The 15,676-nt window shown below is 37.3% G+C and overlaps 1 protein-coding gene across 3 annotated transcripts in view; it reads right to left on the bottom strand.

Annotated features, from left to right (window-relative positions):
• Positions 1 to 15,676, bottom strand: part of ELP2 (elongator acetyltransferase complex subunit 2) — a 37,997-nt gene that overhangs the window by 12,010 nt on the left and 10,311 nt on the right. For all 3 annotated transcript variants that reach the window (XM_084207575.1, XM_084207576.1, XM_084207577.1), the window contains 7 exons: positions 10,769 to 10,835; positions 9,798 to 9,932; positions 8,809 to 8,904; positions 7,252 to 7,352; positions 5,139 to 5,270; positions 4,510 to 4,659; positions 1,616 to 1,804 (listed from right to left, as the gene is read on the bottom strand). In XM_084207575.1, the coding sequence (XP_084063701.1) occupies positions 1,616 to 1,804; positions 4,510 to 4,659; positions 5,139 to 5,270; positions 7,252 to 7,352; positions 8,809 to 8,904; positions 9,798 to 9,932; positions 10,769 to 10,835 (870 nt within the window). The remainder of the gene's footprint in view (positions 1 to 1,615; positions 1,805 to 4,509; positions 4,660 to 5,138; positions 5,271 to 7,251; positions 7,353 to 8,808; positions 8,905 to 9,797; positions 9,933 to 10,768; positions 10,836 to 15,676) is intronic.

The following is a 15,676-nucleotide window of genomic DNA, read 5'->3' as shown; positions in this document are numbered from 1 at the left end:
CAGTAAATTGTACTGAGATGTGGCTGGAATATATGTCTGTTTAAAGCAGCACAAGGGAAAGACAAATCATCAGACAGAAAATACTTCCATAATGGTATAGGAAAAGAGTAAAAATTTAGAAAGGGTAAGTGAACTTGGGAACCTTTGTGTAGAGATAAAAAAAGATATAATAGCTGTAAGCCCACTTCCTTATGGTATCAGAAAGTTCAAAGAGAGACTGTTTTACTGAATTAAATCAATATTTTAGGTGATAGCTTAAAATGTACTTAAATGTTCATAATTAGACGAGAAAATGTATCAGAGACCCAGACAAGCATAAGGCCTCTAAAACAAAAATGGTTCCTCATTACGACCCAAAGTATAATACAATCCTATAGATTTGAACTGATTATAATCCTATTCAACCCTTTTAGAACATAAAAGTGTTTTTTGGTTTCAGGTACTTTTTTGGGGAAGGCATTTAAGCCACATTAAGAAAAAGCTTCCCCACTTAAGTGAAAAAAAGCTTCCACAGAAAACAATTTCAAGAAAGCTATTTAAAAGCAGCTGTATAATTAGAGCTCATAAAGCCTTCCTTTTAACCAAAGCCCATGTGAAACACTTTGTGATATGAATCAAAAAACAGCACTCAGAGCACGAGCCAATAAGAAAAGTCTAAATAAAGTAAAATAATGACATCTGCAGCCCTCATAAAAGCACAATGTTATTTGTACAATGGTCATTAATGCAAATGCTTACAAAATCTTGTGGAATTAAAGCACTAAGCAGCTACTTATGTAACTTCTTGCTATCGAAAATGATTCTCTTTCTATCCCAGATATTTCAATTGTTAAATTAAATGGAAAGGCGAATCAATCTCTAAAAAACTACATAAAAAGCCCTGGTTTTGAGTGAGATACCCAAAAAGCATGCAAGGCACTGTACAGACGCAACTATCTTAAATGAGGTCTGCTCAAAAAAATGCACACAAAATCAGAATTAGACCTTAATGCAAAAGAGGAGCAAACAAGGGATAGCAGCGCAGGACAGCTGACATACCCCCAACTAAGAGCTGGAATGTAAAGGCCTCAAGAAAATTTCCAATGCCAAGAGGAAATAAAACGAGTACATATTTATAAATATTTGTATGCAAGAATAAAAAATAGCGCTGAAATCTTTATGCTATTTCCAAGCAGGCAAATGCAAAAAAAAAAAAATAGTAATACCAATATATAACCACACAACAATAATTAGAACTAGGCAAGACTACTACACCCTTAAATTAAGGGAAAACACATTAAGAAGCTTTATTATTTGCTTCATTCCCAAGTGTGCACAGTGGTCTACTTTGGTTTGAGTTACCTAAAATTTACACACACTCTTTTCAGTCTTTTGACACAAGGTCTTGTTTGGTTTCAAATAAACCTGGTTTCAAATAGAATATGTTGTTTCATATAAAAACACCATAAAAATACATATGAAACAACACGTGGAAGTAAGCAGAAGAGAAAGGAAAAACAAGGTTACAGTTTCAGAACTTTTACAAAGTTTAGTGCAATCTGACATTTTCAGAAGCATTAACTTATTTTACATCTAACTGGGTTCTCTTCGTGTAATATTGCTTTAGCATACTTACACGGGAGCAGAGCTTCTCCATTGGGATACCAGTGATGTTACTGAAATTTTCTATAAAGTTCTTGGGAGCACGGAAAACCCGAAGCACTTTTTCATCTGCTCCTGACACGAACTCAAACCGGCCGATCATTGCCAGACAGCGCAGGTCGTATCCGTGCACTTGAGGCCTGGCAATTTCATGCCACGTCACCTAAAAATGAGCAGATACACAGCTAAAACACAATTCTTAAACAGAGAAACAGCACAATTAAAAGTTCCAAAAAAGCACCATTACTCTACTTGCTGAATTTATTAACACAAAACAAAGTCAAGAGCGACCTTCTACTGATGTGCATAAAACTGGTGCTCACATACATCAGTTGAATACTCTTTTTCCACAAAACCATTCCTGTAATTAGTAAACTGCGTCCCTGCACAGATGTGTTTAAGGCACTTAGTGTGACTTCTTCATGCTAGACAGTCAGGAATAGAACATAATTTGCCTAAGTAAAAAGAGGTTTGTATCCTACTACTTCCAAAACAGTAGGTCTTGAAAGACCTAGGAAAGGTAGTGATAATTATCCTGCTTCCTTCATCTGTTCTTTCACAAAGAACAGCAGCACTGCTGTCAGCAGGCTACAGCAGTTCCTACTGCCCTCTTTTCTTTAAATATTTGATTCAAGTGAGACCATTTGATAGAAGCTTTGCAAAAAACTGACAAAACTGTATTAGATTCTAAGTGTCATTTGCTATTTCACTCAGGTGACACTTCAGTTGGAAAAATCCAGTGTGTACTTTTGAGTTAACAGCTAGCAGAACCAGAATCAATTGAAATAACTTAGAGTACTTCAGTATTCCAATGCCTATAGCCAAGACTAGATATCATATGAGTATAAGCAAAGGCAAGATATTGACTGTAAACTGCACATATCACCCTAAAAACTCAACTGAGTTTTGAATGTTGAAGTTTCTGATATGACCTGAATGGGAATTTGAGACATCCTATAAAACCTCATGATTTCACAAGGGCATGCATTCTTTAAACAAAGATAAAATCAAACAGTGCAACAAGCCCTTCTTACCCTTTACTGGGTACATCTTAGCATAAAACACAAAAAACTCAAACCCCAAACAAAGACAGGGCTACATAAGTCATGCAATAAGCTTCTTCAGAAAATCAGGATGGAAATTTGCATGACAAATTGAAGCTGATATTTATCCCTCTTTTCTGATATTCTGATATCAGAACTGAGACTTTAAGAAAGGATGGCTATTTGCATTCAACTCTTAGTTTCCTTTTTACAGGGAAAAGCATGAGCTGTAATACTAGCTTTCCATAAACATCTGAATCATCCGTTGTGTCTTGTTAAGACAAACAAAGGACGTCACCTGTTGTAATTTTTCAGATGCTAAACAGTGTAATGAAGAAAGTAAGGCATTTGAAAAGCCTGTGTTATCCAAGTTCCTGAGCATCAGAACTAAAAACTTTTTCAGGGTTTAGAAGTTGTGAATAAACATCTTCAAATTACCCATTTCTATTCCAACCCTCCACTTCACCCATCCAAAAAGGACACTACGGCTTTCTCCCACACCTCATGCACCAGCAAATACTGAAACTACTTAGATTTACACCTGGTCAAATTAGCCAGGTAGCTGCTCTGTGTCAAAACAGGAAGGCAAAGTACAAGAATTCAGTTCATGCCTTATTTGGATATGAAGACTACAATCACTCTGCTAAATCGATTTATTCAAAGTTTCAGGATGAGCTGTGCAGGTAAATCACACAAAGATCAGTTCTTTCAGAAGACAGGATAAAAATTAGCAAGCAGCATACATAATAAAGAGTGGTACTTCAGTAGGTCACAGAGAAAGTGACATTGACAACCCCTGAATGCTGCCAATTTACACGATGTGCTAGTCCTGAGCTTTGTTTCGTTATATTTAATGTATCCTCCCGAGTTGAGATTAGGGTAAAAAGCAGGGAAGGGAACTGGAAATATCCTTCCTACAACACAAGGCAAAACGTAGCTCTTGAAATGGGACTGCCACCAATCCTGCATGGCCTAGAAAAAAGAAATCAAAGAACTGATGGCAAATTCACTCTCTCAGAAACATCAGACCTCCTGTGCTGGTCTAGATTACAGAAGCTTTCATGAGACAGCTATAATAGCCTCCCCAACCAATGGCACAGGGCCTTATATGACTACAGTCAGTCTAGTTTCTGCCAGTTTCCTGAATAGAATATTGGTACTGTTCTGCAAGAAAAGGTTGTATTTGTAGAGGAGGAAAATGCATGAGAAACAAGGAACAGGAAAGTCTGCATTTGTAAACAGACCTTCCCCCAGCCCAATGTAGGAGGAGTGAGCAAGCAGCTGTGTGGTCCTTAGTTGCTGGCTGGGGGTTAAAACAGGACAGGTACATGAGCTGCACTCATGTACTTCAGATAACCATTCTAGTAAAACTTAGTCATTAACAAATTAATGTAAAAAAAATACAGTGAGAACTTTGTTTAGATTATGTTTGTGTAAAAAAGCACAAAGAAAGTTGAGTTTATTATTACCTGCAGCAGTGTAGCCAATTGTTAAACACTGCAATAGGTGGTAATCCGTACCAGTCGTATTCCTCCTTCTGAATTACTGCAGAGCCTGTTTTCCAAGACTCTGAGAGAACACTGACTGAAGGTAATCTGGACATGGACTCAGGACTGAACTGCAACCATACTGTGTGATTGCAAAAACTCTACAAATAATATTTTTAAAGTGAAAACAGCACATACTCAATTACCAAACCAAGCAGTTTTAAACAGATCATCACCTGGGGAACTTTTAGGTTTGAGTTATATCCACACAACTCATTCCAAACTCCGGACTGACCAAGCCCACTTAACAACACTCACAAAATCTTTGAACATCATACCTCTGTTTCTTCCTTCCTTTTCCATGGAGCAAAGAGCCTCGTAGTTTGATCAAAGCCCACACTGATGACAAACTCTCCTTCTGGATCCCACTTCACATCTTCTACACTGTTAAAATGTCCCGAAATCACAACTTCTGGAGTCCATTCTTTCTATGAGAAGAGTTCCACAAAGAAGTAAGGAGTTTTTCATTTAACTGATTGGCACATTCTAAGCAAAATAAAACTATAAATGTGCTTACTAAGAAAGAAAAAGACATTGGTAAACAGCAAATGCTTAGAACTCAAGAGAGGCTGAAGAGACACAAATACTGATGTATTTCTCCCATTTGAAAGAAACTTGTGTTATTTGTTCAGCTGTGAACAAAGCACAACCACAAAGGAGTTCAATCTATTCAACTGACTTCATGATCCCCACAGGTAAGAAACAGGGTTTAGAGCCTGGAGGATTTCAACCTTCCTTCTGTGCAAGAATGAGACTCCTACAGAATATTACATTCTGAAAAGGACTATTTCAGTCACTAATTTTAAATGATACTGTTACACTTTCCTATTAACAACAGAAATTTACTTCAAATGACTTAAAAGTACAATTCTTTTAAGTAATGCTACTAACAAAAAAACCAACATACCTTATTAACTGTAGCCTGTTTCCAAAGGTGTAGTGCTCCATGGAAAGCATGAGCAATGATCATCAAACCATCTGGACTAAACTGGCAGTCAAAAAATCCGAGAGTATTGCCACCCACTTCACCTACTCGTACCTAAATTAATGAACAGAAGTGAAATGTACATGAAAATGGCCTTCCATTCCTGCAAAATCATTCTTCCTTCATGAGATGAAAAACTACCTCTAGACAAAAGTTCACATTGCACACAAAAACACATTCGAGGAATATTTTAATTGCAAAGTTAAGCACTGAAATGTCATGGGAATTAAAGCTGTGTGCCAGTTGAATGGAGCTTCCCTTCATAGACATCTCAAGATAGGATTTCTCCAAGGGAAAGAAAACACTACAATAGATGAGATGCAAACCCAAATGTTCTGTGTTTCAGTCCAGCTTGCTGGATGCAACAGTTCCTTATCATCTGTTGCCTGGCTACTGCTCCGTTGCACAATAAAGAAAAATGATCCCAAGAAACAGTATTCCCAAGTACATTTTTTTCCTACTCAATTTCCAAGATTCCCTAGCATACTTTCACTTTCCTGTTTCTCTACAAACACCTACAATTTGATCCATACTCCTTCTGTAGCATATTCTGGCCCCTGTTTTGTGCTTCTCTTACGACCTCTCACATATGCGCACATGCATACACACATGTTGCTCTAGTGGCCTTACAGTTGCTCTAGTGCCCTTCAACTATTTTAGTTTCATTAAAAGCTTAGTAAAGTTACATTTTCATGTTTTATTCAAGACATAGGACCACAATTTCTTTGAAGCTTTCAACTCCCCCATTCTTATACAGCCTCTATTAAGACCAAAACAAAATGAACCAATGTCCCATTTTAAATGGCCCTGCACTAGTAGTTCCGTTTTATTAGCACTCATTCAAAACAATACCACTCATATTGAAGTGACTTTGACACGCCATGCTAGAGGCAGAATTCTAGTCTCAACTCTGAGCAGGGGAATGAATTTCTGAAGACATCTTGTTCATCATATCATGATGAAAGAGAGAACCTGGGATGTTCCCCTTGTGCCCTTCCTCCCTGCAGGCTTCCAGCTCAGTTTTTCCTCTCTTGATGCAAAATGGATTTTTGCAGTTAAAATGTCTGATCTGAACTTGAAGCTACACATTTGTGGTCAAACCAATGCAAAGAGAATGTAAAATTAAAGAATCACAACTTACAACAAGCTTTACTACACAACCCATTTTTAGAAGCTTGTGAATTTAGCCACAACTACCTGTTACACCCAGGGACATCAAATGGCATCTCTATGTGATTGCCCTTTTATGAACTAATTTCTTCTTCAAGCACAAAGGCGTCAGAATTTTTCAATGAAAGAGAAGAAAAATTAAACACCCTACTGTAATTTCTGCTTTTTCACCCAAGAGACAATTGGAACTTTCTTTGTGACAGGAAAGACCACAAACAATGGCTGGCATAACCCAACACAAATAACTTCAACTAACTACTGCAATTTGGAAAAGCAGGTCAATTGAAAAGACATCAATCAAAGCACTGGAGAAATCTGGTTGTACTACTTGTTTATTTAGGATGATCCACATCAGAACAGCTTTCAGAATACTACATGAGTGACACATGAGTATTCAGCTCAAATGGAAGAAAAACCTAATGATACAGCCAATGATGAAGTTACTGTGAAACCAAGTTTGTGAATTGCATGTCAGCTGCTTTGTGGTAACGGCTTAGTCAGATTCCCACAAGGATGAACTGCAAATAGTTCAGGAGGGTGTCTTCCTCCTCTTACCAGGAGCACATAGCATGCATTACTATGCAGCACCCGCCTTGTACACTCTGAATGACAACTGAGTACAAACACCCCTAATAAACTCCACAGTACAGCAATAAGAAAACAAACAAGCAATAAAAATCGTTTTGTATCCCTTTTTTTTAAATACAGTTTTACTCACAACAGAGCATCAGAAGGAGTATTACTGCAAGAAAACACTTTGCTTTTTTCTGCCAGAATTTTAGAGAGTTTTTGCTCTCTACAGTACACACGATGCTGGAAACACAACTTGCATACAGCATATATTGTGAGAAAGACTGACACTTGCCTGTTCTAGCCAGACTCCAGATTCTTTATCAGGTTCCCAGATGATCACAGTTTTGTCCATTGATGCAGATAATATCCTCATTGGTTGTTGAATGCTGCCATCTACAGTACAAGGAAAATTATTACCCTACAACCTAGGAGCATATGTTCTGAAGAAATTAGGTAATACTGAAATATAAACACATTAAAAAAATTGTTCAGCATCAGAGACATGCAATGCATTTCTTATATGCCAAATTTACGGCCTCTACATTCTTGCCAGGCATTCTTTAGGAGATATTGTATTCTCAGCCATAATCACCCAAAGAAAAAGTAAAACACGTACATGAGAACAACCACATTCCAGTTTTCTCACCCAAACTTATATTGAATTAAATATAATTTGGAGGAAAAGCTAGAATTTCACAAAGAGAATGCTCAAGAGTTCTCGGTTCCATTCCTTCAGTAAGATTTTATTGAGCGATCTACAATTTAAAATAATTGCCCAGTATTCACTGTTTGGGTTTTTTTCTCAAATTGTTAGGTATGCTACTGACTTCAGCAGATTCTAGCAACTAGCAGTGCATACAGTAACTCAGGACTGCTCCCCAGAATGCAGTGAAACACTCCAGAAATTTAGCCCAAAGAGGAAAGAGGGAACTGGTTCATCACCAGTTGTGAAACCTGTAGGAAAGCCACTGAGGAACTCTTTCTTAATAATAAGAGATTTTGGTAGGCATCTTATGAGGTGATATGTTAGCAACAGACTTCCTACCTTATCTTCTGCACTGAGAATATGTCCCTCAGATCAGTTTGCCTCTAGTGAAAATCTATTTTAGGGAACCCAGCATTGGGCAGGCCACAGAACAGAAGCAGCTTCACATATGTGGAAGCACCTGGAAAACTTCATGGTCTAACAGGACAGTTTCCAGACTGCAGTGCAAGGCTGACAGGCCCACCTTGTGCCTAAACCTTGTTCTAAAAGGCTAAATCTTTTAAAAGAGAAAAGTTTACAGACCAGATAACTAAACCAATATTTTTAAAGCAAGTCCTGTGTCTTTCACTAAGTGTATTTTGACATTCTAATGGCACTCTGCTGTTCAAGTGCTGTATATACCACCAAAGCTGTCCTTTGTACTGCTGAAGTCACCTGCCATCTAACTCTAAAATATATCAGAAAAAAAGACACCTTTGGCAGTACAAATGGTAAAGAGTGCTCTGACAGAGCAATGTCAAATCAAGGATCTCCTCTTTTGTCAGGCAGATACATAACAGCAAACCAGTACTGTAAACAAGGCTGTCAGAATTTAAGGATTTCAAAAGAAAAATAAATAGTAGAGCAAAATTTAAAATTAAACTATAAATAACACTGTTTCAATGGGAGTCTGCACTAATGCCTTAAAGTTACATGCTTGAGAAAAACTGATACTCCAAGAATCTACTCATAAAACATTATTTGCAGAATTTAAAGACTGTCATCTCTACAGGAACAAGCGAACATGCAAACACAATACAAAGACACATGACTGTACTCTATGTATACGACACAACGCTGGTTAAGTGTTTGATATCTTTTTACCTTTGGAAAATGAAGGTTGCCAGTGAACTGCATATACCCAGTTTTCATGACCAGCCAACACAGACTCCAAAGAAACTGCATATGATGTGTCAGTATCTACCACAAATCAGAGAAAAGCATATTTCTTTCTAAAAGCCAAGAAAGACCAGGTCATTTCTGATATCTTTAGTTTAATCAATTAATTTTAGTTTAAAATAATCAACTGCTTTCAACATCAACCAATATCTCAAAAGCCTCCTAACTCTGAACAGTTTCTTGAAATCCTACTTTGGCAAAAGCCCTGAGGATCAGATTTATAGTCACAGGTCAGTGTATTGCTTCAGAAGGGTCTCTGAGAATTCCTGGAGAACTCTAAAGCAGCATTGAAATACATGCTCTAAACTGGCACTACACATACTCTTACATATATTTGCATCTCCAAATGACTGCAAACACAAGCATTAAGACACTTCAAACAGTGAATCAGGATTTGCAGGAAGTATCACGAGCATTTTTTACACATCCCTTCATTATATTAACTAGGTTGCCAAACCATTTACCCTACAATGTCAGCAATACAAGCATCTGATCTTATCATGCTTAAACAGCTCATTAAATGACCATAAAGTAAGCTTGCACATACTTATCAGTTATTTGCAGCAAGTTTCTAATCTTTAAGTTATAGCAGCACCTTTAATTCATTGAATTCAAAAGAAAATGAAAGCTAAGCTATTAAACTGGAGAACTACAGAACAGCTTCTCTCCCCCAGACCAATAAGTGTCCTACGTATTGCATTTGGAATATGCATAACAATAACAACCCATGTTAGTATTAAGCCCTCTCACTGCTTTACCATTTTGTGTAATGGCTTTAAAACAGTAATTCTGCTTTCTTAACAGCTAAAAATAATGCGGCCAACACAAAACACACACCATGTCAGCTTCCCCAGAACCATGAAAAGATACACAGGTGAAAAGTTGCACCAGAGAATTTTAGAGCTGTTACCTACCTTTAACAGTAAAAATATTCTCTTTCAGTTTTATGGAATCATCTTCAGTTTCTGGAAGCTGCTTTGATTTTGTACATACTTTCCAAATTCTTATCAAACAGTCCTGAGCACAGCTTGCTAAGAAAAGGTCTTCACCTATTTGTTTTCAGAAAAAGAAGAAAAAATAAATAGAGCCATATTTTCATTGCAATCACTGCTATGATTAACCTACCATCTTTCCATACATGCACCTAACAGCATTATCCCAATTTTTCCTATTGTACCCAGTATCATAAAAAAATTCAGTTTTATTTCAACATCAATTCACGTTCCTTACCATTCAAACTTAAATTTTCCCTACTACAATTCAAATTCTCTACTATTTTATAACTAGGAATATGTCCATGATTGTAAGATGTGGAAGATATGGTAAGCACTGTACATGTAATACATATACTTCCCTACTATCTATGGGCCTTTGCTTTTGGAATTCTATCAGTCTCAATACTTGTCAAAATCTCCTTTCCTCCTTTTCTTTCTCCAGGCTTGTAACATACTCAAATTCCTTTTTCTTTGGTGCCATTGCAGTAACTATTTGATTAGTTAATGTCTGAAAAGATTCCCCTCATAATTTCCCAATTAAAAATAAAAGGGGGGGGGAGGGAAGCAAGAAAAGAAAATATAAACATACTATTTCCCCCTACTCTTCCTCACTCAGGTACAGACATTTGTATATTGAAAAGGAAAAGTTGCTAAAGTCCCAATTTGTTTGCATTTAAGTACCAGTCAGGAAACATACCTGAAACAAGCAAGAAAAGTGTTTTAAAAGTTACAAAGTTTCATCTTGATCTTTAATATTAATTACCACCACCTCAAAAAAACAAACATCACCACCACAAGAGCTTAGGTGCTACACTGCATCAAGGTCAACTGTTGGAAGGGTAAAACACCAGTACTGCCACTAAACCACTTTGCTCATCTTGCATACTGACCACAGACTGCCCACTCCACGCCTCTTATCCAATCTTCATGGCCAGGGAGTATTAACATTTTCTGAAACTGAATAAAAACTCCTGTTACATCACAGAAATGCACCTAATGACCATGCACTTATCAGCAATAAGCTTTATTTTTCCAAGCCTTTTATATTTATAGCTTCTATTATCTGAAACAGAGGAAAAAAATAACCCACAACTAAGGATCGTAACTTACACACAGATTTGAGATGAGCTTTTTTTCCTTCTCCGCCATTGGATAAGCAGAGGTAACCCATATATGAGCAGGAAAGGATGTGAATTTAAGGTGCACACCTTCAAGAAGCTACAGTCTCTCTGTGATACCACTAAATTTTTTTAAAGTTAATCAGGCTTACTGTGGTACACAAAGAATAACATAATGCAGGCTTGATGTGACAATTTCTCATATTTGTGTGAAGTGGATACAACTGCAGATGATGAAGAAAATGAATACAGGTAAAATCAAGCATTAAAAGGAAAGCAAATGCTTTGACATTATTTTCAAGAATTAATTTATATTTATAATAGAATATGATTAATAAGAATCAGTTATGGCACTGGAAATATTCTCTATGTTTCTTAAGTTTATTGACAAAATTTCGAAGGAAGGTATACATCAAGAACTACTGATGGAAAACTCTACATGAACATAGGCTCAGGAACGCTAGACTGCAAACACAGTCTGGATTCCCTTTTAAGAACTTTCACTAGTAATTTATTTTCATTTATAACATATGTAACATTACTGTTTTATTTTGACTCCAGTACAACTATTTACTCCTTACTTAGAATTTAACCCATTTCTGCTTTTCTTTGCCCAGAAACAGCACTATTTCCATGACATTTGTTTATTCCAAGTTGAATTCCAATGTCTGAAGTAACTGTTACAGTTAAAACACTAGTGTAGTTTAGTATGAATAACTTATCACATTATTTCTGGCATTATAGTCTACTAAATACTTTACCTAGGCCTACTTAAAACTATGACTAAATGACAGCCTTTGCTATCAGTACAAGTCTGCAACTGAGGTCTCTCTTCTAATCTGTGACAGGGAAAAAGAAAAAAGGAAAAATTTGTATGTGTATGAAAAAGAATCCATACTCAGAAATTGGTGCCTACTGGACGTCCTCACCGTGCCTCTCTCTTTGATCCAACATTTCTGATATTCCCCAAAACCACCTTCCCATCAAACAGTGTTACTCTGCCTCTCCTCATCACACATTTGCAGTCACAACCATAAAATGATTTCGCATGGAAAAGACACTAAAGATCATCTAGATCCACCCTCTCCAGCCATGAGCTGGGACACTTTCCATTAGACCAGGCTGCTCAGAGCCCCATCCAACCTAGCCTCAAGCTGCTCAAGGGATGGGGCATCCACAACTTCTCTGGGCAACTTGTTCCAGTCTCACAGTAAAGAATTTCTTCCTAATATCTACTCTAAACCTACCCTCTTTCAGTTTGAAGCCATTGCACCACCTCCTGTAACTCCACGCCCTTGTAAAACATCCCTAAAACTACAGAACCATCTATATATGAGATATATGACCAGAACAGGATACATGATCAGACTAAGCTGATCAGATACTTCCATATCAGAAAGTTTAGGTCTTAAGAATGTGTTCTCACAGCCACCTAAGCCTCATTTGGCTGGTCACTTCTGCAGCCACTGGCACTTAGTTAGGGCACTCCAGAGAGATGTTTATGTTAAACACCAAATGGGTTATGTGTAAAGGCAGGAAGGAACAGTCCAGGAAGTGACATGAAACAGCAACCTAAAGATTTTTCTGAAGATGACATGCTTCTGACAATACATTAAAAATATCTTCAGCAACTGATACTTCAGATAATAGATAAAACACATTTATATATTCATTTATATGATCTTTGAGAAAATGCTCTGTATTTTATAGTCATCAAGGTTAGTTGGTAACCTTTTTTCTAACAGAAAGATTTGCTTAGGCTGAACAGTTGCTAACATCCTTCTCTTTTATTGTTTCTTTAACACTAAAACAGTGTGTGTATCTCCTGAGACTTGACCCTAGTATTAATCTAAACACACAATCATTTTCCCTTTTCAAGGTGTTGTGGGGTTTTTTATAATTACCCATCTTACATCAAAGACATCTATTAAGAAAAGCAGCCATTTGTTTTCCCTTAAAAGAGTAAAACTAATTATTTTGAGATTATTAATACTGCCCCAGATTTCTAAGTCATTTCCTGAACAGGTTTATAGGCACTACTTAGCTTGAAGTCAAGTCCTTTTGTGCTGCAGAACAAGCATATCTAAATAGTCAGCTAGAAGTCTGTATTAATTTTTATATGCTTACATTGAATAGACCCACTAACCTATTCACATGATTTAAGGTGGAGGCTGCTGAATTTTATTACCTCCTATTCACTCATGGCAGTAATCCCAGCACCAGATGGTGTATGAGGCCCCAGTGCTGAAGAGACATACCCCTAAACTCCTGACAATGCATCCAGCCCCTCAAATGGACTCATGCTGCTTTCCCATCCCTATAACATCATCCTCCACTCTTCACCCATCTGAGCAGTGTTAGCAGAGTGGCTGGAAAACAGAGGTGAACACAAGGGCTATTATCATATACAGAAGGGAAGCACGAGGAACACACCATTCTTAGTCATCTGATTTACTTGTAGGTGGTCTGTGAGGAGCCAGGAGTTGGAGCCAGCAGTCCTTATGGGTCTCCTCAGACCTGAGATAGTCTAAGATTTTATGATTCAGTCAAAGTTTTCAAAATATTAGTTCCCATAAAAATAAAAACTGTTGACTGAAACTGAGAAAGGAGTAGTGTATGCTGTTATGCGAGGATTTTTAGTATTGTTTTTGCCCTTTTCTTTGAAGTTCATGTCCCTTGGCATCCTATATTCAGTTTCTTCAGATGTATTCAGTTCTAAAATTGAATCAATATAAAGGTTTGTGCAGATGCACATGGTCATTACTTTTAGGTGATTCAGTCAAAGTTTCTATTATTGTCTACGTTCTATACAGACCAGTGTTTTGAGTTGTCATTCTTCTCTTTTTTTACAGAATTTGTTTTTATAGTCTCATATTTCTTCTCTGTTTCAGTTTCTACTTGGTCCTCACTGGATACATAAGAGGTTACAACACCAACAGTTAAATCTAACAAAACCTCCTGGTCTGACTACTTCACAGGCTTTCCCATGCCTCTTACCTAATCTCTGAACATTGTTGCTTAGCAGCAATCTGGTCTCTTTCCTTTTAAGCAAAGAATAAAGCTGTTCTGTAGGCAGCACAACTAATGAAGCTGTGGACATGCCCAGCACACACTGCACAACTAATTCTGCCCACACTTTGGGCACATATCTTACAGGACCAGGCTAGTAGCCTGGGTAGTAGTTTGGTAAATTTGGCAATAGTGGTCCAAGTCTTCTCGTTTTATCTCCAGCAGACACTAGATGTGATATCCCTCCTCTATGCAGCTGTTAATCTTGACAGATTAGAAAGAGTCTGAATTATCTTTGATTCATCCCCCTATTCCACTTCTCAACTATGCCAAACTATTTGGGTGGAACCCAAAACACACGGCACACCATCTTCTCAGAAAAACAAAGCTCAAATAGAAATGTTTTGGTTTGAAACTCTAATTTAATCTGCTGGTTTACTTACTTGCCCTCCACAGACCACATCTGTAGATGTTATATCCCTAGCAGGAAGGCATATTATGGTTTCTGAAAGATTTTTCCCTGGATACTTTTATAAATCAATACCCTCTTCCAACAAGCCAGACATTCATTTTCTCTGTACTATATAACACAGTAAGGGATCTGTGGGTAAGGAGTCTCAAAAGATTAAACGTGTGCCCACTCAGTTCTAAAAACCAAGCAGTTTTTAATGAATAAATACATTCTGACTGCAAAATTAATGAGTTTACCAAAAGGTACCCTGAATTAGCTAAGTAAAGATGCCTCATCCTCCCTCAGAGTCTAACAGAGTGCCCTTTTAGGTTTCATAAGAATGCCCTGTTATGAACGTATGTTCTACCTCTGAATTCATACTCACATTCATAACCACCTTTTTGAGGATGTTAACTAAAGGAAGTGCTTTACAAGTGTCACTGAATTAACTGAACAGAGCTACAGGCCCTTACCAGTAAGGGAATGACACAGGAGCTAAGATTCTAATCACTCTCCTATGCTAAGTTCCAGTAAAAAATGGCAAGGCTACACTTCCTTCAAATACCTTTAATACTACTAAGGAGCCATAAGAAAGCTGTCAGTAGATCTGAGAAAACCTGATGAACGAGATTTAGCAGCTAGGCAAAAATTCATGTCAGAAGGCTTGCAAGGAAGTTTTAATTCTGTTAATAGCTGTAGAGCACAAGACAAACTCTTCTCTTCGAGGCCTGCATAGTCCACTTAGCTATCAGAGATATTCTGGAAAGTTAAGACAGACACCAACAAGCAGTCCCACCTCCTTTTAGAGATACTCTGAACACCAACTCTGCCACAACAGCTGGTGAAAATATTTTCTGGAATTGAAACCGTGAAAAATAACACATGCAAAACAAAACTGCTCACCCCTTGTATAAATCAAGTTTCCTACCTCCAAAAAGAGCACAAATTTGCTTAAAAAGCTTAAGGGGGAACTTGTTTATTCGAGTTAGCTTCCTTTACCCTCCACAGACTGACTGCCTTTTAAAATGGCAGACTACTGTTATACCAGAAAGTTTGGCCAACAATGGGCAAAATAAGTCATGTATCTCTGAATACTTTTGGCAATCAAACTGTATATTGTTAACCTGAATCATACAAGAAAACAAGTTTCAAACTCTGAAGAAGAAAAACCAACCACATAGTCCCTGAGATAAAAGTCTTTCTTTAACACATTGAGAATC

This window comes from Fringilla coelebs, assembly GCF_963513975.1.
Source record: "Fringilla coelebs genome assembly, chromosome: 1".
NCBI classification, from domain to species: domain Eukaryota; kingdom Metazoa; phylum Chordata; class Aves; order Passeriformes; family Fringillidae; genus Fringilla; species Fringilla coelebs.
Note: the sequence above shows the minus strand (reverse complement) of the source record. Positions and strands in the feature narration are given on the sequence as shown.